Source organism: Copadichromis virginalis, linkage group LG14, assembly GCF_057382275.1.
Source record: "Copadichromis virginalis isolate Kocher_CV1m ecotype Utaka linkage group LG14, C_Virginalis_male_GT1.1, whole genome shotgun sequence".
NCBI classification, from domain to species: Eukaryota; Metazoa; Chordata; class Actinopteri; order Cichliformes; family Cichlidae; genus Copadichromis; species Copadichromis virginalis.
The window spans coordinates 32,218,788-32,243,045 of NC_140631.1; the positions used below are offsets into that span (position 1 = coordinate 32,218,788).

Below are 24,258 nucleotides of genomic sequence, written 5' to 3' on the forward strand. Positions count from 1 at the left end.
ATTTCACTATTCTCATCTCTTTCCAGCAAATTAAAGTGAAAGAGTTAGCCTAGCGCTATCTTAAAATAACTAAAACTCCCTGCACTGCACTCCCAGTGTGTCCAGTACCTTGGATATTTTTAGTACATCCTTGTGGTATAGGATTGTTTGCACTGCTTGTGCTGTTGGCCATGAAGTTAAAATAATACAATGCTTTTACAAGGTGCTTTACCTTATAAAAGTAGGCACATAAATGCTTTAAACAGGTGATTTTAGCCCCTCTCTAGGTGGTTGCCAGGCAACCTGATGGCATTATCGTATGTCGTTATATTGCAGGTTTTGTGGATGTAAATCAAATGTTACTGTCATGAAATGAGAAACAATGCAATTCTTTTGTATGTAACATTTTCAGGTAAATAAATACTGACACACATCATTTTAGCCTGATAATATATATGATTGTTGGGAAGCACTAATGCAACAAGGTGTTCGCAGGTTGCCTCTGTGGTGGCCATCTTGTTTTCCCTGTAAAGAGGAGGCCGCCTCAGTTGCAGCTCTTTTATAGGCCAGTCTGAATTGAGAAGGTGTGGTCTCTATTGTATTTAAAGCTGGCAGGAAATGCTGTCTGTATGTGCAAGATATTGGCAAGAGACAATAAAGTAATTACTTCGGTTAAGATAGAGTGATGTCTGATGTTTTCCTCACCACACCTCTCTGCGTAACAATGATATAGATAAGAACCTTGGGTGGCCCAAGATTTACCTGTGTGTCAAGTCTGGTTGCTTAATTCCTGATAGGAGTTAGTGGACAAAGAAACAGACAGACAGACAGAGATTTGGTGTATTATAATAGGAATGCTTGATGGGAACAAGAACAAAACCATTTTTAGACTTAAATGTGTAAAGCAGCAACTTCAGGGGCAAACAAACACAGAAGAGATGCAAATGGCAGCTCTTGGCGTAGACCCTTTGAGGCCAGCTTTAAAACAGACTCAGTCCACACAGACACTCGTGTTAAAATTCCAAATTAACCAGCACTAAATTGCATGTTGGTGATGAGCATTTTTTTTTTTTACCTTATCCATTTGAATATTAATTAAGGCTTAAAGTTAGGGATGTTGACCCTTTTGGTTGACAGGTGTGCTGGCACAGGCTGCTGTAGCCAGTCACTGATTGGTAAGGGTTGCTCTGATAATTCCAGCAATCTAACAGGACAAGAAAAGTCAGGAAATTTGTGAAGCTGTGGTTTTTTTTTTTTTTGTTGTTGTTGTTGTTTTTTAATCAGATTTGACTGGTGATTCAGGTTTTTATGTCTGTATATAAATACTGAAACTTAAGTTAATTTAAAAGATAACCTGCTAAACGTGTACCTGGAGGCTGCCAAGTGCAAACACATGCACAGAAGGATTTTTCTAATAATCGTGACTTTTATATTTTTAGTTACTAATGCAATTAAAATATGAATGGGATTAATTGGCAGGTTTTCTTGTTGACAGGAAACTCCAGTCTGTCTTAGCTCAGGTAAGGTTTTACACTACTTTTCTTAAACATCAAGAAAACACCAGTTTCTCAAAATCTAAAATTTTGGCTTTTGATACCTTATGCAAGACTTACGGCCTTGAGAAACAAGACTTTTTTCCGATACTTGCAATTCCATGACTATATTGGCAAAAGAATAAACAGCTGTGTCCCTGGAGACTTCTCGATTGTTAACATCTTCATTGACGCTTATGACTCCGGGAGTAACAAAGCCCTGATAAGTAAACTGTACAAATGTATGACTAAGCTCAAAAGGGACTCGACAATTTACATAAAACAGAAATGGGAAAAAGAAATGGGCATTGAGATTACAGAAGATGGGTGGACACGGATTTGGGAAACACAGTTTACCACAACTAACTCCAACATGTGGCGGGACTTTTGTTGGAAGAACATTATACGCTTTTTCATAAGACCTAAACAAAAGTCGAAATTCAGTGCTACACCTGCGCTTTGTTGGAGAAATTGTGGGGAAGTCATGGCAGATCATGGACACATATTCTGGTCCTGCCCATCCATACGACCCTTCTAGACGGAAGTTGCAAAAATAATCACAAAGGTACTGGGATTCAATGTGACATGTACATTCGTATCATTGTATCTGGGATATTTTGCAGAAGATTTAGTTACAGACGATGTTTATCTCCTGAGAATTTTCTTGGCATCTGCGAAAAAGGCTATAACAAAACGCTGGCTTTGTAAAGACCCTCCCACTATAATACTTTTTACCTCTATAGTGGAAGACATCAAATTGATGGAATGTATGACTTTCACCCTGCGACTCCAGGGAGACTTGGGAAGGAGACGTTGGAGAAAATGGCTGGGCTTTACAAATTGTGGCAGCACTCTTTAATGCATAGAACTTGCAATACCAAAGTATTGATATATGTATGTGTGGATGTACAGCTGTATACAAGGGCATATATTGTCTTCCCATGACCTCATAATATTTTGTCTTTTTTGTTTGTTTTTTTCTGCATAAAAATGTTCCTAAATAAAGAAAAAGTATAAAAAAAAAAGAAAAAGAAAAAAGAAAACACCAGTTTCTAGCCATGCTTGCACAAATGGCATTGTTATTTCATCCACAATTTTGAATGAATGAATATTGGATGGTTTACCATTACATTGGTGCATTTGGTTATTCTTGCTCCCAAGAGGATGAGACATATTTGGTTTGCTGTTCTCTGAATTAGCAAATTATGAAGGCAATTTATACCATCTACCAAATCCTAATCTAACATATTAAACATGGTTAGAAAAAAAAAGAAAGAAAATGTCTGCTAAACAGTAGAGTATTAGCACTTTCACATGCTACCTTGTAGATGTTAGGAAAACAGAGCTATTGTATTAACATTGTATTATTTGAGGCCTCACATCTGTCAGTGACTTTAGTCAAAAGGTCATCACAAAGTCTAAGCTTGGTTGCAGTCTATTGATTTCCTTTCACAGGGCTGCACTCTACACTGAGTGCAGCATTTTCTGCTGTCTGCAAATTTCTGCACTAAAAGGCAGTTAACCTCCTGTAGTCCATGCTTCTCACAGTCATTGTTGACCCATTCATTCATCATCAGCCAAACCCCAAAGCTTTCATGGCTCATTTGAGGACTGTGGGACAGACGTGGCAGCTCTGTGAACCAGCAGCAGCAGCAGCAGCAGCAGCACCATGCTAAAAAATAGCACATCAGAAATGTAATTAAAACGTAAGACATTCTCTAAAAGAATAGGGAAAGACTAAGGGTTAAGTGAGACTGAAAGACCATAGCTGAAACCTCTCAGCCCAACACCAATAAATAAAACCTTAGATTAATGCTGAATTGAATCACTTTCCTCCAGCAGCAATGCCAGACACAGTAAGAATATATTTCTGAGCAGTTCACCGCACAGACATGTCAGATTTTGAAAAGTTTATGATCCAGCTCAACGTGATCTGCATCTCAAAAGATGCAAAGAAGATAATAGCTGTACAGCTCCAGAAATACCAACCCATTAGAGGTAGAAAAGGAGGGAGAAAAGAGAGATAGTGAGAAAGAGGGGACTGATGTAGAAGCAGAGAACAGAGACAGATCTATAAATAGGCCTCCCTGCAGCCTGTGAATAGACAGTGAGTAGACCAGAGACATCAGTGTGACAGCCCCTCCGCTGTAGAGACTATCTGCCTCTGTTTTAGTGGTAAGAGTTCATATCCGTGGTTAAAACACTCTGATTCATCAGTTTTACCCCCAACCGAGCAAACTAGAAAACAGCTTGGAAATAACACAGACTATACAAACAATCAGCTCTGATCTGTTTTCTTGAAGTTCATTCCATTGTGCTATTATGTTTTCTGGTGTCATTAAGTTATGATAAGTCACAGAAAGCTACAGACTCTTTTGGGCACAGAGACAGCTGTTATGCATGGCTGCTGCAAAATAAATTATTCAGGCTAACATTTAGACTTTGTATTATTTATCAAAAAGTGCCACAGTGTTCAGCTGAAGGCTTTACGCGACTATTTTAGGGAGCACTCGTCCCCAAACAGTCCGAGATACATTGCACCTCTCCATCTGGCTGTCTGGAGTTTTTAAAAAATTATTTGGTTACAGATGCTTTCCTGCAATTTCTTTTAATACTAAGGCATTATTTCAACCTGCAGAGTATAGCATTATCAACAAAAGTTTGTAAAATTAATCCAGTCCATTTGCTGTCTGCATGTTTGGTTAGGGGCTTAAATTTCAGGAACATTACAGCCATTAACATAACTATTCGCTCAGACTTCCTTATTTAAGCTTTACATTTTATTCTCTTTAACTGCAAAGGGTAGAGTTATAATTTCAATGGATAGTTTTCCCATTTGGACTTTCTCAGGGTGGTGAAATGGTGTGCTGGCACTATGGCAAAAATAATACAGTCCTGCTAATGGAGGAGATGAAGAAGGCTCCTCTAAGTGATTGGAATCAAAAGCAAAACAATGAGGGGCTTTAAGGAGCATCTACACATGAAGCAATTCACTTGCGCATGATGCTTTGTTACTAGTGGATATTCCAGGCTACTGTTGCCTAAGTAACCTCTAATGTATTTACCACTTTGTGAATGGTATCTTTTGCTTTCAGTAGTAGCTGATTCAATTACCTCAAAGTTAAGTAAGGTTTAACTTTGGTTGATCCCACTAAATATCATTGACTTTCTATGGACTCTGGTTGCCACGTCAGTGCTAGTTGATTCCTGTGTGATTGCCCTTTTTGGGACTTGGGAAGATATTCAGTTTGCATTATCTTAAATAGGTCGATCAGTGTTGTGAAACAGAAAGCAATCTGGTCTTTGTGAAAGCAGTGCTGGTGTCTGTTGCCACCTAATGATTTATCCATTGTTTGTTAGCAGAAATACAAATTTATGGGAAGTTAAAATAAAATTTTCACTTCCAATAAAAGCTGTTAAAATTCATTACATGGACAAAAATAATGGACCACCTACACCTATAGGAGCTGCTCAGCCAATGAAACAATCCTGGTGCACAACATTTCCTTTGAACTCTCTGTGCATCCATGTGTTAAGTCTGGTTTAAAAGACGTTTCTGGGTCCAAATGGTCCCAGTGATTTGCCTCAAGTTGGCATTAAAGGAACAGCTTTTAGCTTTTGGCATTTTAGAGCCAGTTTACAGCCACAAGCTTGATCAGCACTTAGCGATTGAATCGTGGCAAAGTAAAAGAGCCTTCAAGTCAGCTCAGGATTCAAAGAAGTGACTGATGGAACTACACAGGTACTGTGAGTCATATATGTTATAGGTCCACGGCGACAGCAGACACGAGTGTATTTACTGTAATGCTGGGCATAATTAAAATGACAAGTTGATGTGGAGGTGACGCTACAACACCGTTTGCATGCTGTGCACTTTTCACACTGTGAAAAGTGTGACTTTTAAAATGTACAGAATCACTTACATTGATATGACACAAATTTTTCTGTAAAGGCAAAGGTTCTCTGTTTCTGGTTTAGGTAGCATTTTTCAGTTTCACTACCACTAGCTGAGACGTTTGCAAGCATTTACAAACAAGTATGTGGCAGCTTGCTGGGCACCAAAGCAATCACAGGGAGGTCTTCAGTGCAGCACCCACTTTATTACCAATTTCACCTAATGATTGCCAGCAACCACTTGTCAACCGGGGACTAGATATCATCCTCTATCAACCACTGACTGGTCTTTAAGTTTGTGTGACTGGGGACTAATATGTGCAGATTAGCCACTTAGCTGTATCTTAGCAATGTATGAATAAATGTGTTTAGGGTTATTTGGTAGTTAGCTGTTAGCTGATCTAAATAAAAGCAAGCAATTTAACAGCCAGATCAGCCCAGAAGTTTGGATGAATAAACCAATGTTATCCAAGACAGGAGATATTTGGCTAACAGCTTATGTCACTGTAATGTTGTTAGTAACTACAAAATATAGATCAGTGCTTTGTGGGGGCTGTTTTGTGGACTACTGCCACTGAAAAATGCATGCTAAGTTAATGTTGCCTGTCTGGCCAAGGACAAAAGAGATCCCTCCCTTCTTATTCTCAAGAGTTTGACTTCCTGGTTAATTAAAAGTTGAGCATTGCTCACTGCCACCCTGCAGAGGAGAGAAAAGACTGAAGGCACAAATGGCTGGCAATATTTCATAAAGTCTTTTGACTTCTGCATGCTTTTATTATGTAATTTAGATTGTTTGTTTTTTGTTGTTGTTGTTTTTAAAATATCTGTTTCTGATGTGTCTGCTTATTAGAACAGGTTCTACTCAGCACTGCTTTATTACAATCAGCTCTCCAGGTGCCAAATATTTGGTGCCAAATTTGGCCCACAAACACTGTAAGGTATAATTATACCTTACAGTGTTTGTGGGTCTGTCTGGTGTCTGAGCCAGTGAGTCAGTATGTATGTGGGCTCAGGGGATTCCCCTCGGTGTAGAGAAGTAGAAGAAAACCCCCTCCTTCACGGTGCAGCCTCAAGGGGATGTACAGTTCCACTGACAGCAGGGCAGTGGGGTCAGTTGTGGTGAATAAAAGGCAGAGAGGGTGACGTGGAGCTCCCTGGGTCTAAAGGGGTGAAACATAGCATGGCGATAGGAATAGGAGATTAACGGGGAGAGGGGGCTGAAATGCAGCTGGCTCTGAGTGTGGAAACTAAAGGGAGTGTGGGTGTGGAAGTAGACACTGAAGCAAAGTTTCCCCTGACCAGAAATGAAACAATGACTGTACAGTTACAACCCAAAATACTGGCTCCATTACACTCTGAAACAGACAGAATAGAATAGAATAGAATAGAATAGAATAGAATAGAAAAACAGATTACATACATTATTTCTCAGCAGTGGGAGCTGAGGAAGATGAGCAGTCATACAGTGAAGTTACTACTCTGTATGAAAGCAGTATTGTGCTGTTGCATGGCAACAGTTTCCACAGAAATCTTTGCTCAGAAACACTCCTCTTTGGTCTTCACATAACTGCAGCGAGCAGAAAAATGGGCTGACTGCAGGAATACAAATGAACCATTTTAGCTTGCAGGGGCTAAAGAGTTGTTTTTACAGGGAAGCTAAAGCAGAAGATGTAACCTGGAGTCTAGCCTTCTGTTGTATTTCACATCCCAACCATTTCTGTATCATGACTGCACTGTATTAGTGGATACAGTCCACATTGGACATAGGACAAAATGTGCAGTTAGGATAATAGGATAAAATGTGCAGTTTCTACAATGAAGGCAATAATTAAAGAAATGAAACGTTCTTTCTAGACTAAAGGCCCTTCGTTATGAACTTACATAACAGACAGAGAATTTGTAAAGCATTAATTTTATGCCTTGTATACTGACCTGACATTAAGATATACAGTTGTGGTCAGAAGTTTGCACACACTCATAATGAGGATGAATGTTATGGTGATTTGGGGGTTTTACTGATGTCTTGAAACTGTTCTTTTACAGAGTGGAATGACTGTACAGCATTCATCTTTAGTGAGTTTAAAAAACATGATTTTGGCACACAGGTTTTATTTTCTCTTAGCCATGCTGGACCAAAAGTATATATATAGCCTCAAATATATGCATAAACTCACTGAAATCTTTTAATCAATGGAGATGAAGGTTCTACAGTGTGAAGTCAAGACCTGTTAACTTCTCATTAGTGATCCTGATTAACCGCAACTAGTAGTTTGTCATCGCCAGCAAAAAAGGATTTGTTCGACAGCACTCACTGGATTGACCGATACTCCGAACAATGGGAAAGTCCGAGGGAGATTTAAGGAAAAGTGTTGTAGGCCTCTGAACCCTTACTAAATAACCGAAGATCCCATCATCAGTTCAGACAACCGTATAAAAGTACAAGTTATTTGGATCTGTCACCACTTTGCTAAGATCTAGAAGAAGAGCCAATCTGTCACCCTCAGGTGAGAGGAAATTGGTTAGAAACAACCCAGGAACCACCAAGACTCAAGCATGCCATGAACTGGAAACTGCTGTAGCACCACAGTGCTACCTCTCTGCTCCAAAATCAAAACCTTGAAGCTCGAGTGGAAATTACAGTAAGGGTTCTCAAGTAAGGGTTGCTAGCATTTAGGAAGACTGTTCTTGGTCTGCATTATGATTTTAGATTTAGCTATTGTTTGTTAATATATTAGGAAACCTTAGTTTCAAAGATGTTTAATCATAACTGGAGATGCAATTAAATGGTTTGTTGTTCTACCATCCATACTATTAGTGTGTTTAAGATCACTGTCCCGCTGAAGAATGAATCTGCTGCCAATCAGATGGTTTTTTAGATAGTATTGCATGGTGGATCAAAATCAGATACTTTTCCGTGTTCATAACTCCATCAGTTTTGACAAGATCTCTAACACCACTGACTGAAATGCAGCTCCAATCCATGACAGAGCCTCCACCGTGTTTTACACCTGGCTGTAAACACACGCACTGTTGTATTTTATCCTGACCTCCTCCGTACTGATGACAGTGTAAATCAGAAATTAAAAATTTGGATTTTCCAAGACATCTTGTCTCTGACTTTTATTGCAGTTCTTGTATAATTTGGTGTGCCTTCTTTCTTAAGACTGGCTTGTCTCTTACGGAAATTTTCCTACTCCACTTCTATCAAAGTTTGGATATAATATTCTCAACACTAAGCATTCCTGGGAGGGGCTTAGCTTTGCTGCCAACTTGGCACTTACTGCTAACAGTGGTTTTTGAAAGATCCTGTAGTCAGTGACCACTCTCTATCATGTGTTTAGGGAGTCACCGTCACATGAAAAAAAGTTTCCACAGGACTTTATGCAATCCTGTGTAAAACAAAGTACACCAATGATTCAGTAGGTTGTAGAACCACCTTTAGCAGTGATATCTTGAAGTAATCAGTTTCTGTATGACTTTATCAGTCTCTGTGCATTGTGCAATATGGCCAAACACTTTGGCCTTATCTGTCCAAAGGACATTGTTCCAGAAGTCTTGTGGTTTGTTCAAATGCAGCTTTGCAAATCTCAGGTATGCTTCCATGTTGTTTTCATAGAGAAGCCATACTTCCTCAGTCTGTTTTCTAATTGCAGTTTTATGAACTTTAACATTTAACTTGCTAACTGAGCACTGTAGAGTCTAAGTTTGGATAGTAATAGTTTCTCTGAGTATTGCACAGTCTGAGCTGGAATATCCACATCTTTGAAGATTGTGGGATTGTGTAACACACCTGAATGCTCCAGACCAGCAAACTGACAACATTTCTGCTTTTTTAGAGGTGCTCACTTGCTGAAGACTAATTAATCGAGTGGATTTGATTTTTAGCACCTGGTTGCTACTTACCCTCCTAATACCTCTCGTAGCTGTAAGGATTTCTTTTAACACAGGGTGCTGTGCAGATTCTCTCGTTTACATGGCTGTATATGTTGAGTGCTATACAGGGAGTGCAGAATTATTAGGCAAATGAGTATTTTGTCCACATCAACCTCTTCATGCATGTTGTCTTACTCCAAGCTGTATAGGCTCGAAAGCCTACTACCAATTAAGCATATTAGGTGATGTGCATCTCTGTAATGAGAAGGGGTGTGGTCTAATGACATCAACACCCTATATCAGGTGTGCATAATTATTAGGCAACATCCTTTCCTTTGGCAAAATGGGTCAAAAGAAGGACTTGACAGGCTCAGAAAAGTCAAAAATAGTGAGATATCTTGCAGAGGGATGCAGCAGTCTCAAAATTGCAAAGCTTCTGAAGCATGATCATCGAACAATCAAGCGTTTCATTCAAAATAGTCAACAGGGTCGCAAGAAGCGTGTGGAAAAACCAAGGCGCCAAATAACTGCCCATGAACTGAGAAAAGTCAAGCGTGCAGCTGCCAAGATGCCACTTGCCACCAGTTTGGCCATATTTCAGAGCTGCAACATCACTGGAGTGCCCAAAAGCACAAGGTGTGCAATACTCAGAGACATGGCCAAGGTAAGAAAGGCTAAAAGACGACCACCACTGAACAAGACACACAAGTTGAAACGTCAAGACTGGGCCAAGAAATATCTCAAGACTGGTTTTTCTAAGGTTTTATGGACTGATGAAATGAGAGTGAGTCTTGATGGGCCAGATGGATGGGCCCGTGGCTGGATTGGTAAAGGGCAGAGAGCTCCAGTCCGACTCAGACGCCAGCAAGGTGGAGGTGGAGTACTGGTTTGGGCTGGTATCATCAAAGATGAGCTTGTGGGGCCTTTTCGGGTTGAGGATGGAGTCAAGCTCAACTCCCAGTCCTACTGCCAGTTTCTGGAAGACACCTTCTTCAAGCAGTGGTACAGGAAGAAGTCTGCATCCTTCAAGAAAAACATGATTTTCATGCAGGACAATGCTCCATCACACGCATCCAAGTACTCCACAGCGTGGCTGGCAAGAAAGGGTATAAAAGAAGAAAAACTAATGACATGGCCTCCTTGTTCACCTGATCTGAACCCCATTGAGAACCTGTGGTCCATCATCAAATGTGAGATTTACAAGGAGGGAAAACAGTACACCTCTCTGAACAGTGTCTGGGAGGCTGTGGTTGCTGCTGCACGCAATGTTGATGGTGAACAGATCAAAACACTGACAGAATCCATGGATGGCAGGCTTTTGAGTGTCCTTGCAAAGAAAGGTGGCTATATTGGTCGCTGATTTGTTTTTGTTTTGTTTTTGAATGTCAGAAATGTATATTTGTGAATGTGGAGATGTTATATTGGTTTCACTGGTAAAAATAAATAATTGAAATGGGTATATATTTGTTTTTTGTTAAGTTGCCTAATAATTATGCACAGTAATAGTCACCTGCACACACAGATATCCCCCTAAAATAGCTCAAACTAAAAACAAACTAAAAACTACTTCCAAAAACATTCAGCTTTGATATTAATGAGTTTTTTGGGTTCATTGAGAACATGGTTGTTGTTCAATAATAAAATTATTCCTCAAAAATACAACTTGCCTAATAATTCTGCACTCCCTGTATGGTGAGCTCATAGCTAAACTGAGAAAATACTTTTGACAGTAATGGGACCAGTCTCTCTGTGCCATAATTTATATCACTGCTATTGCATTTTTAAAATGTAACAGATTAGTGTCAGCTAAAAATATATAAAGACTACCATACATTTTTATGAATAACAGGTGATAACAAGGAGTATAAATTGTCATCAAGTGAGCAAAAAGATTAACACGATTAATCGGGCCAGTCTTTCTTTTGGTTACAAACTGAGATTCAGCTGTTTTTTGTTATGTAATATTAAAACAGAGTTACTAAGATTCTGGAGCATTAAAGTATCTTTATTAATTGAAAGAAAAGGGGGTTAATTAGCTTTAGCTGTTCACGCTCTGGTGACAATTTCTCTCTATTATTCTTTAAGATTTAACTCTTATTTATAATGTTGTACTTTAAACTGTGCCACTTTTTTTCTGCAAGTCAGGAAATAGAATAATCCACTTGAAATCAAGCCTATTTAATGGACAATGACAAACTCATCCTGATATTTAATTTTATTATTCTTGTTTTGAAAATGGAACTGTTAATTAGATTTGACACTCATGGCATTATATCACTGTCTGATTTAACTTTTCCTTTGTCTGACTCAAAATAATTGGTGAACATGAATGGGGTTTTATTGAGAAACACGTACAGGAACATCTTTTTTATTTGAAATAAAATATGTTAAAAGATTATCAATAGCTCTGATGTTCATCCTGTAAAACATGGGTGCTAAATCAGGTATTCTACCACAGCAGTGTAGAGGGAGAATAGAGAGATGCGAAGAGTACGTTTTGTCTGATTAACATGGTCAGACAGATGAAGATGAGAGAGACAGATGACTTCATAATCTATTGAAAGAGCCAATGTAACATCTCATCATGTAGTTAGAAGCAAGCAACAACTCATCAAACCCGAGCTCTACACCTTTATCTGGAGCTCCTTTGACAATGTGAGGTCTGTGTTCGAGCTTCTCCACCGCAATCACATGGTACCAGCTCATATCTCTTTTATTGGTCTTTACCTTTTCCTTTTTTTTTTACTCTCTACTTGTTGCCTTTGTATCTTTTCCATATTCTGCTGTTCAGACTATCAGAGATATTGTTCCACCTACTACACGCAACCCCAGAAAAACCTTCAGCCCACCTGTACTACGGTGAAGCCTGCCTCTCTAAATCCAGCTCAGTGCGATAAACTTGAAATCTGTGCTGATCAGGGCGTTGTGCTGTTACTGTGAAGCTGTGATGGTGATTGGCAGTGGCACTCTTGCTCAGGGATTTTAAATTTTGCAGCATCACGCCTCGTCCTCACTACTGAAACATCTATTTTTGCTGCACAAGAAGAGAGGAGGGTTGTGATATAATACACTCCGGATAAAACATCTTAACAGTGGCAAATAAACGTGATTGATCATTTAAGAAAAAATGATTCTCCCTATATTTTTCAGCTTAAGGATATATATATATGTGTGTGCGTGTGTATATATATATACACACACACACACATATATATATATCCTTAAGCTGAAAAATATAGGGAGAATCATTTTTTCTTAAATGATCAATTTACAGCAAATTTATATAATGGATCACAAAGCAATGACTGTATTCACGTTTATGTGTCCATAATAAAGTGTCCAGTTCAGCGCTCATATAACCGTATAAAATTTTAGAAAGCTGTTTTTGAACTACTGTAATGGTGAGGTGGATCTGCGGCTGATTGTTATAGCAGTGTCCATGGTGCTAAATCGTCTATAGCTTAAGGGTCCTTCAGCAGGGCAGGTTGTTGAGTTTGAGTTTGTATAATTGCTGCATAATGCTTCCCTCTACTGGTCAAAAGCATGAAGAGCAGCCGATATACAGAATCATTAGAAATAGTGGTAATGGAGAAGTGTGCATTCATGCGTGCACAGCTGTAGCAGCCACTGATAGTCAACCTAGAAACATTCAAATAAAAGTCATTATGAAATAATAGGTTTTCTCAAGGCTGCCATCTAGTGTTTAATAGTCAACGAAACAAAACTAAACGTGACAGAAGAAACGTGATTCAGTCATTGTTTCAATAGTTTATATTTTGTTATCTTCAACAGCTGTAGGAAAATGTAAAAATATCTTCATCTTCATGGAGTATATTTACTTTTTTAAGCCTGGATGGAAGATAATATCATCTTTTTCTGTATTTTCATGCACTACAAATCTTTACTTGAATATTCAGTAAATTTACAAAATGACCACAATCTTCTCCTCTAATGTCAAAAGCAACAACGAACAAAAGAATTAAGAGAAAAAGACACAAATAAATGTACAAAAACATACTTTCTGTGTTTTAAATCCATGTGAGCCAGATTAATCAGCACTCTCTGTAAAAGCTTCATCTTCATACAAGTCCTCCAACTCTCCTTCTCTGCTTCCCTCTCTGCTGACTTTCCTGCAGGCGACAAACGCTCAGTCATGTCGTTGAAGGTGCAGCACTATGTGAGATTGCATGTGAGGAAGAGGAGGGAGGAGGGGTCACACTAGACTACAAATGTTATGGCGTACTCGTCCTTCACAGCAAAGCTTATCACTTGCCCCCCAACATCAACCTCAATAGAGGGAGGAAAAGCCAACACAAAGCAGTTGTCAACAACGCCATGTGTCCTTTTATTTTTGGTACAGCTCGTTGCTGAGAGATTTGTGTTGTCTTGTTCCTCCTAAATCCTCTTAAGGTTGAACAAACAACCGATGAGCTCCACTAAGTATGAAGCATCTGAGCTCAGCCTAAATGCTTAAAAATTTACCTCAAGGAAGGATGAAGGTGAGACGAAGACCCCAGTAAGCCCCAAGAACCACTGTAAGAAGGAGATGTGACGTAAGAGGCCAGGATTTAAAGTTTGTAATGCAGTTTATGACAAACACAAATTTTACTTTAGAAACGCAGCAGTTGGTTGTGGACAGAAATTTTGGGGAAAATTGCTTTTTTGCTTGAGAGTTAGATCAAAAATTTGATGACAGCTATATGTCTGTTTATATTTATGAATGTGAAGCTACAGCCTGATACTGGCTTAGCATAAATACAAGAGAAGTGCAGGAACTGCTGATCTTAATTGTAGCCTTAATCTTTAACAACTCTTTCAATCTGTACAAAAGAGCGTGTTGTGGATTTTGGGTGTGTTATGTGTAGAATGAAAGTCATTCATTTGCAAAGTTTTGTTTTTACATTTCAGTTTTTACATGTATTGTGTTACTGTGTAAGATTGTGAGGTGCTGTTATCCAGATTTTGAGTGATGGTAGCTGTTTTTGCTGCTGGCTAGTGCTTCATATTTTACTGATAGACATGTTCTCTGCAGAAAAAGATCAGTGAGTTCAGTTCATTAATTTTGTGGTTATACGTAAATAAGATGAATAAGATCACTTTTTTAAGCTATTTTTGCCCACCAGGTTTTTTTTCCAATGACTGAAAAACTTGAGCGTACAAGCAGTCAAAATAAAATCAAGCAATAGACGAAGAAACAGAATAAATCTACTTCTGTGATCGTCCATTAATAATATATTGTAATTTGTGCTGGAATTTTTTAAAAAATGTCTAAAAAAAACAACCCCATTTGTTAGTATTATACTATGATAATGCGTTGGAAGATTAACCTGGCTCAGGCTAAACATGAAGTTAATTCTGACCTGGATCAAAGTGCCGCACTACGTCATCCCTCCAAGAAGATCAATCTAAAAAGTTTTGATCTTCTTTAAGCTGGCTGGAGCGCCAATCAATACCTTTCAGAGTGTGGAATATTTCTGCCTTTAATTTGATTTAAAAAGCGTTGCCATTATTAGCTCAAATGATCAGAAGATTTCAGTATTTACTCATCACATGTGTCAGATGGGCTTCACATATTTTGCTGAGTGGGAGACTGCAGCTCTGTGCTGTTGTACTGCTGGTAGCTGGGTAAGTGTGGAGGAGGATGTAGCTTCTCATCTCTTCTCATGGAGGCGTAATTAGCTGTGCCCCCCACAGACCGTTAATGGAAAACAAAAGCAGCGCAGCCACTACCGCTGCCACCGGGGGCTCCCACTTAGCTTATCAGGAGAGGACAAATGCTTTTATCTGCCTGCTGCTCGTTTAAGGACACAACAAATACAGTGTAAGAGCTACTCGGTATTTGAAGATTAATGCTCTTGATATGCTGGAACTGTAGATCTCCTATGTGTAATATGGGAAAGAGACTCTACATATGAACTGATCTATTTTTATCCAAGCATCTGCTCGCTGCTTTGCTTTGTTAGAGGCCTAATCGCAGAGCTGGCAGTCTGGCAGAGCGGCGCAGGCAGGATTTGCAGAGTAGGCTACTTACGTAAGAAGACCTCCAGGGGCAGACATGGACCTCTCCGCCCGTCTGCCCTGACACTCAAAGGGATTACTGAAAGACCGCTTCCTCAGCATGGACTTCACAAGAATCTGAGGGACATCAGAGAGAGTATCAGTGAATTCCCATTTGATTTACATTTTTGGTAAACTGTTGAGCTGCAAATCTTAGTTTTTAATTCTATTATATAATGAAAAAATAATTTAAAAAAATTATCCCATGCAATGTTAAGCATGCAATATGTCTTCTAATGCATGCTTCTGGAGGCAGGAGGTCTGAGCACTTCAAAATCATAATAACCCACTGATTTTTTTAACCATTTTACTGTTACTTTTGTGTGCTTTCTCTCTTTTCTCTTGCGTGGTTTTGAAGCATAAAGGACTGAAGTAATTGAGTTCTACTACCAGATTACCATTTAAAACATGCAGATGAGATGTTTTTGTTTCTTTTCATTGTTGTTGTTGCGTTACTTTAACACATTCAAATTACAGCCACGCAATACATTACTTTTTTTTTTTTTTTTGCAAAGACCACAGTGCCAGCTGCAGGTACTGTGGTCTTTGCATGATCAATCAGATGTGTGCGACTCACCACAGTGGAGAGGCTGGGGATGAGTTTAATGCTGTTCTGCACCTCCTCCTCAGTGACCTCAACAACCGTGCAGTGCTCCTCCTCCAGTGGGAGAGGATTTGCACCGTTCTCTGTCACCCACGGATGGAGCTGCATCCGGACCACATATGTTCATTATAATTGATGTTGTTTCTGTGATTCTAGGATGTAGATGTGATAGATTTTCCTTCTCACCTTAATTTCTGGGATGGTGATTCTTGTTTCAGGGTTTTTATCCAGCATCCTTTCAATGAGCTCCTTCAGTTCATTACTTATTAATGGCCTGTCAAAATAAAAGAGTCAGAAAAATAAGTGGATAGGAATTAAACACATTTAGGTATGTTAACATGTGACATGAAGCTACTGATGAATAATAATATATTATACAATAATATTAAATATCAAATCATTATAGACTGAATGTCAGTAAGTTCCAAAATGCTAAACAAGTGAGCACAAGTTTATAAAATATTTAAAGCGCCGATGAAAAAAAACAGCTAGCTGACAGAAGATAAATGAATTAAAGTAAAAACACAAATTACTGACTCCTTACCTTTAACTAGATTTGATAAAACACTTATGAATAAAGAAAATAACAAATTATAATCAAATAAATGATCAGAGACCAAAAGCAAATAGATTTGTTCCCATTTTTTGCTTGATCTCAGGAGAAATCTATTCAATGAATCTATAAGAAACTACGATCTTAACCCATACTGGTCCTACTATATTTTAGTCTTATGTATCTACATAGAACATTTACACAAACCTTGAAAGTCAAAATCTGATATTGTCTACTGAACAATCCTACAGTTTGCTTACGTCTCTGGAAACTCCACAGGTTTGTTCTTTATCTTGTTGTGTAGAGAAACTATGTATTCATCATAAAAAGGACACTAAAGCAGGAAAAATAGAAGAAAAGGGATTCAAATGTTAAACGACTGATGTAAAAGTGTATTAATCTACAAGCATCATGCTGCAAACATGCTTACCATCCCAAAGACGAAGCAGTACAGTGTGACTCCCATCGCCCACACGTCTAATGCCTGGCAAATAAACACAAATGATCACAGTGACACCACTGAAAGGCTCTCAGCTGGTTCGCTAAGCATCACTTCTTGATACTTTCTCTCAACTAACACAGCCTGATATGTAAAATCAAAGCATAGTTAAATCACTGATGACCAATAGGGAAAAGATTGTCTCACTTTTCCACTGAAGCTCTGCTCGTGTTCGGTCATCATCTCCGGAGCCATGAAGGCCGGCGTCCCCGCTGTGCTTGACAGAAGGGCGTCTGTCCCCTCAAACTCTTTGCTCACACCAAAGTCTGCTATCTTGACGTGGCCATCATCTCCCAACAGCAGATTAGATGGTTTAATGTCCCTGTGAATAATCCTTTGGTAGTGTACTGCACAAAAAAATATAGATTTAACATTAATTTACATTACATTTACATTTTTCCTGTTAAGTTTATTATTTATGTACAGTTTTATATTCTAAAGTTAAAAAACAGCTTAAAATTAACCTTTGAATATTTTCTCAAATATTTTTCTTTTAAAGTCAAATATTATCCAACAGCTTATCTGACCCAGATCATGGGGCAGCTGTCAAAGCAGAAACACCAGACTTCACTGCCCCAAAGACATCTCCAGCTTTTCCAGCAGGATACTGAATCATTCCCAAGCTACTGAAGAGACACAATTGAGGACATCCTCCTGTCCAGGGTGTCTTCCTGGATCTGAGACAGATCCTGACTGCTTTTGGTCTCCACACACCTCAGCTTGATATTGTAAAAGCTCATGATGAACATATTTGCAGTTAGTAAAATCAACTTAGTTAAGCTGCTAATCGTTTTGAAATGTGTAGCTGTGACAGGAACGATCATTTGGGCTTAATTTCATATGGAAACAAATTGTAGACACAGATATTCACCCATTCCTGCCTTGAGGCTTATGAGTGAAGTGAATGCAACTGAACAGATATGTAAAATCAGATAGAAATGTGTCAGAAAGTCTGTGTACTTACAGTACTCTATTCCAAGGACAACGTCTCTGAAGTAAAAGCGAGCCTGCTGCTCCGTTAGAGGGTTGTCAGTAGGCACCTCCATCACCGGTCTGACCAACATGAGAGGTGCACAAAAGCAGAAACTTACATTAAATAGTCATGCTGTATCTAATCATCATGGTGGCATCCCCAACTCAATAAAATCCCAATTCAGAGCTCAATAGAATACATGAAAGCACAACAACATACCCTTTTGTCACCAATTCGAAGGCTTGAAGACAGATTAAAATGAGATTTTAATGACTTCTTGCCTTCTTATTGAAAACAGTATTGCAGCAAAATAGATTCATAAATTATAATAAATATAAATTATTGCCTACCCATGTGAAGTCCATCTTCATCAGGATCATCCAGCACCTGGAAGACACAGTAACTGATGTTTATAATAATAGTAATATTATTATTATTATTATCATTATTATTATCATCATTATTACTACTACTACTATTATCATCATCATCATCATCATCATCATCATCATCATCATCATCATCATCATCATTATTAAAATAATAAGTCTTTGGCTCCTTTCCCTTTGCTAGTGGAGAAAGTTTAGTCTTTTTCTAGTCTATCGTTCTGTCCACCACAAGCACATTTTAAGCACAAGGAAGCAGCACAAAGGCCAGTGACACAGTTACAGTGTTTGTTTGTTTTTAAACATCTTTTACAAAGACTGACTCAAACAGGGATAGAAGAAATAGATGGTTTTGGTTTTCTACATTAATACAACCAGGAAGTGTAAATTATCAGATTAATGATGGGATGACACAGGCACAGTTAATCTGGCATGTTTTTCATCGGCAAGAGCAACCAGGGCTCAGGCACAGGGTGAACATGCAAACTCCACACAGAAGAGCGGTCAGTACTCGGGTTTGAACCCACTGCTGTGAGGCAATAGTGCTGCCCTCACCTGGTAACTAGCCTCTGTTAAATCTACACTGTAGGTACGTTTTAACCCCAAGACGCTCTAAAATCTTAAAATGTAACCTGACGTCCAGCGCTCTGAAAATGTACCTACACCTCTCATTGATTCAGGCTGAATTGGCCTATTTTCTACTCCTCCTGTGCATTTCCAGCCTCAGTTTTTGAGTGTATCAGTAAGAAAATAACAACATTGCCTCAGCATAATATGTCCACAATTCTTGAAGGGAGATTTTGAAAAACGATTGACGTGAATGTGAGGGAATGTTCAAAGATGTGGAAAAACCTGAGCAATAGATATGTTTTCCTCCAGAGAAAAAAAAACACACACAAAAAAAAAAACCTGCCCCACCAGGGAAATACATCAGAGGTTTTTTTTTATTTGTTTCTATTGTGGCTGGCACCACATAAAATACTGGGCCGTGACCACAATGTAATTAACACTACACACAGGGATGCATGCTGGCAACCGCGTCAACCACATACATAGGTTACGTCATAAGCTCTACGAAGATTCACTGCCGAAGTCTAAATCAGCCGTGAGATGTTTCCATCACTGCAGACTGGAGTTGGACCTTACACCAGTCACTAATGCAGAATCATTTCACCCAGCAATGTTTATGGTACCGAACTGAAGACAAAAACCAGATGTGAGCAGATTCTTTTTAGTCCATTGCTGGAGGTTTGAAGCTGCCAACAGCAGGGACAACTTTAGAAGTTGCTCGTTATGTTTTCTAGAAAGAATAAATATCAGTGATTACTACAGAGTGAATCCACTGGGAGAATTCAAGACAAAAGCCTGATATTAACATACATTAGTGTGTACCATTGCGAAGGGGCTTAAACCACCCACCAACACTATCTAATATCTGCCTTTTTCCTGGATCAAATAACAGCTCATGATACGAAGCATGTTGAAGATGTCATTTCTGTGGGGAATCACTCTGTGACTCTGTGTAAGCCACCATTTCCCTGCATCTCTGCTTGAACCTTAATCCAACATATTATCCAATCCAAAGTTGCATTCCGCTCTGTATTAAAAGCAGAAAAAGACTTTTCTATTATAAAGTGTTTATTGCATTCAATATCGTGCATACTTCAGCACAACTTTCATTCAAAGCTGAAATGTTTGTCGTGTTTATTTGTGTTGTTCTAAGCTTCCAATGAGATTGTAAGACTGAGTCCTCGTACCAACCTCGATCAGTTTGACAACATTATGATGGTCCAGTTTCTTCAGGATGGCGATCTCCTTGTACACGCTCTCCAGAGGCAAGGCGGCTTTAGGGAACGGATCCTGCTGTGACTTTGACCCTGAGGTTGGCAGGCGGCCTGGAATGTATACACATACATACACACACATAACCACTAAAACCACAGCAAAAATGCCAAAAGGGAATTAATACTTATGACTAAGAATACTTATTCACTCACGCAAAAATCCACACTGCCTCATCAGCTTCTTCTTTGAAACTACTTTCATTGCCTAAATGAATTAAATAAAGCAAATTGTGGTAATAAAGGCAAACTGACATGTAAATTCTTCAGTATAGTTTAATCTTTTGACTTACATAGTGCTCTTCTGAATCTTCATTATAAGCCAATTTCACTACTCCATACGAACCCTGGAGTGAAACACCAAAGGTAAAAAGGTTCATAAATCGCATTCCCTCACTTCTGTATTACCAGAGTATATGCTATATCATGATTTTAATTTACCTTTCCAATCTCTTCCTTTAGTTTATACTGGTTAAGCTGGATACAGTCCTACATAAGTGAAGGATAGAATTCCATTATCTGATCAGTAAAATATCAAATTATTTAAAAATAATGTGAAAATAATGTAAGAATATCTCACATCAATGCCAGTGATTGACACACGTTTGGTCTCAATGGTTGGCTGTCGGGCCATGCGACTCCCTCTCTCCTGCAGAGACATTTTCCTGTCTGAGAGGCGAATTCGGTTGGTGTTGGTGGTCCTTGGACCACCCGACCTGTAGCCATTAGGAGGGGTTAAACGGTTGGCGGCCACGTTCATGGCTGCCACCAAGTCAGCAAGCTCGCCGTTGTTCTCCAATTCCAGCTCTGGCCTGCTGACGGTGTCAGCGCTCATGGTGGTTAACTCTGACTCACTCACAGCTCAGCGTCCCAGAGATGTTTTGGTGAAGAGCTAGAGGACGCATCATGGTGCTGACAGGTTGAAGCAGAAACAGAGGCATGACGAGATTTTGATACTGAGATCTTTGACTGGAAGAAAGTACTACTGCATAGCCTCTGTCAAATATGTTGCTTCGATTTTTTTTGAGTAGTACTTCTGTGTTGACATTTGCATCGGCTCTGATTCATACAAAAATGTTCTGCTGCATTTTAATACAATATTAACATCTTAATGCATAATATTGCTGGCTGTGACCGCACCAAGAGTCAGTGCATCTACATCTGTGGCGATGAGGTTCAATGTTGCCTCTCATTAAGACGCAGGTTTTCCAACCTTGTTAGAGTCTGTACAGACAGATTGTGGGATGTTGGCTAACGCCTCAGGGTGACACTGTCACTGTAGATGTAACTATGACCTTCTGACTGTCTTTGTATTTGTTTTTGATAAGACTACAATGCTATGGCATTTCCGAGCATCTGGTTACATTTTTGCCTTAAATTCAATAGAGACAGAAGATTAACTAAAATAATGACTGATTTTTAACATTTATAGTAAATCTTAAAGGAGGCACACAGGTAGGATTAAAACTGTTATCTCTTTATTTGTATGCAAACATTTAATCATATAGTACACCATAATGCAGCCAGGTCACCACAAGATTTATCACCTTTATCACTTTTTTTGAAAAATTTAAAGTTGAACTATTGAAATGTTGGGTTTAATTACTTTGCACAACTGTTCTTAAGTGTTCTGTTATTGAAATATACAAACATGCAATAATATCCAAAAATCTCCTTATATGATTTTTGTGACTTTAAAACAGCAGGATGCCTTGATATTTTTAGATTTATTTCTGCACTAAAGCCGCAGCAACTGTTGCATTGTGGGTAATGTAGGCACCAGAATTTGTGGAATAAAGAAGAAGCCCAGCAATGTTGTTGTTATTTGACTGCATAAGAGTTGAGGGTAAAATATAAACAATCTGATGTTAAAGTGTCACGTGAAGATGTGGTAAATTTGGTCTTCAGTAGTAAAAGGAGAAAAATGCAATTTCAAGAGTCCAAAGGTGTAAAACAAAATTGGGCTCTTATGATCTGGATGAGGTTTTCAGATCATAAGAGTTAGCGGGAGCCAAAACAGACTTGTTGACAAAGGACAAAAGGAAAGACGTGACTAATTATATACAGAGGACTGATTACACAACAAGACAATTAAGACAGGGCGGGCAATCGCAAACAAGGACACTCAGACAGGAGAAGACAAGTCACACATGGAAAAGGAGTGAGTGAAGACGATGAGATAAAGTACAGATGAGTGAGATGACACACAGGGAGGAGAAACTACCAACGTAAGGCAAGACAGAGAGGAAAAGACAGAAACACTGGGACACTACAAACACAAGAAATGAATAAGAATAAAATCCAACCAGGAACCAGAACCCAGAAACAGAAAGTAATGTTTGTCCTGTAACACTGAAAACACATGAACATTAACTGTCTCAGGAGTCTTTGCAGTCTTAGCAAAAAACTGCCCGTAACCAAAACAAGTGACTGTTCACTTCAGGTCGGTGCAGTGATAACTAATGAGACAGTGAATAATCACAATACTTCAAACTACAGCTCATGTACTGTGAAAGAAAAATCACAAATTCATGGAGGGACAGAAAAAATGAAAAGAGATGTGCTGAAAAGTGAAAGGACAGCTTTTAGCACATCGTGTCAAAATGAGAGTTTCACATCAGTGATTTTGTTTTAATAACTAGCAAAATTAAAATTCAAGTGATTGCTCTGAAGCCATACTTCAGAGGACTAACTTTTAAACTTACGTACAAAAAAACTCGAAATATCAACCTAACCTTGTTTGTTAGTTGTTGTTCATCCCCTCCATGCCATAATTATTTCTTATTTACTCACAACATGCAGCAATCACAGACTCACAGGACTCTTTTCACACTTTTTCTGCAAACTTTTGCGAACAATAAAATGTGTTGTGCTTTTTGTGCAAATAGAAAGTCTGGTTAAGAGAAAGGCCCGTTTGTGGTTTGTGAGTTGAAATAATCCTTTGAGGAGTTTGGAGTTATATAAATAATGACTTCTGCAAACTCCAGCACAAGCATAGATAAGATAAGAAGTGATGTGAACAGAAACAAAGGCAAAGACACAGAAAAGGAGAAATCCTAACAATCAGAAGGTTAACTCTTTATGAGCAAGACTTCTGTTGCCCATAATGCAAAACTGAGAACTGCAAAGCTTTTTGTGAAGATCTGTAATATTTCAAGACGACACAATTTGCACATTTAAAAAGTAATGTTGTTATAAATTTTTAAAAAGGAGAAAAGGACCTAAGAAATGCAAAAAAAACCTAAAATAAAACCCTATAACCTCATTAGAGCCGTCTTCAGCATACCACACACACAGTAAAACACATCACTATGCAAAATTTTAAAAAATTAAGTACAAGCAGAATCGCTTCCTCACCCAGTGGACATGTCCTGTGTTCAGAGCTGTGGTGGTAAATCTGAATGTTGTCTGGACATGAAGCGCCTCTCAGTCTCAGTGCAGGACTTTCACTGACGGACGGCAGCGCTGGACTTAAGGATTAACTGAGGCTACATATAGCCTCAGTTATTCTGAGGGCAGCAGTGGTCATGTTGACAGGGTGATCAAGACAGGACAAGGCTAGACAACAGAGACACACAAAACCAAGAATAATCCCACAGTGATAGCGACAATATGTCAACAACACACACTCTCACAATATGCTGTGCACTGCCGTTTTCTTTTCATCCTTTACTGTGATAAATACAGCAGATTTATATAAAAAGTATGCAGTATATAAATACTAAGGTCTTTAATCATTACAAGTTACAATTCTTTTAAATTATTTTGAAATTCTCTAGAACTCATCTTGAACAAATATTAAGCATGGCAAGGAAACTATTTATGTAATTTATTGACAAGAATAAATAACTACCAGCATTATCTTCAAAGGCTTTTTCCCAAGTCCTTGATTCATTAATAGATGATGTGTTTCAGTGATTTTTACACATTCAAACTCAGTTTTAAGACACTCCCAAAGAAAACCACACAGACCTTTTTGTGTGAAAGGTTCACACAAGCTTAAAGAAGCATTTTTACCAATTTAGTTATTGGCTATTATTTAACCAATAACTAAAGTTATTATTTAA

At 38.6% G+C, this 24,258-nt stretch overlaps 1 protein-coding gene across 1 annotated transcript; it reads right to left on the bottom strand.

Moving 5' to 3' along the window:
* Positions 1-13,059: 13,059 nt before the first annotated feature.
* On the bottom strand, positions 13,060-23,743 carry camkk1b (calcium/calmodulin-dependent protein kinase kinase 1, alpha b). Its single transcript, XM_085478865.1, has 17 exons — positions 23,549-23,743; positions 20,772-21,103; positions 20,633-20,680; positions 20,485-20,538; positions 20,348-20,399; positions 20,112-20,245; positions 18,315-18,351; positions 18,184-18,205; positions 17,956-18,044; positions 17,139-17,338; positions 16,923-16,976; positions 16,753-16,826; positions 16,126-16,213; positions 15,913-16,041; positions 15,310-15,413; positions 13,761-13,811; positions 13,060-13,408 (listed from the first exon to the last, which is right to left on the bottom strand). The coding sequence occupies exons 2-17, from the start codon at positions 21,024-21,026 to the stop codon at positions 13,327-13,329; spliced, it is 1,473 nt and encodes a 490-aa protein (XP_085334991.1). The 5' UTR covers positions 21,027-21,103; positions 23,549-23,743; the 3' UTR covers positions 13,060-13,326.
* Positions 23,744-24,258: the final 515 nt, after the last annotated feature.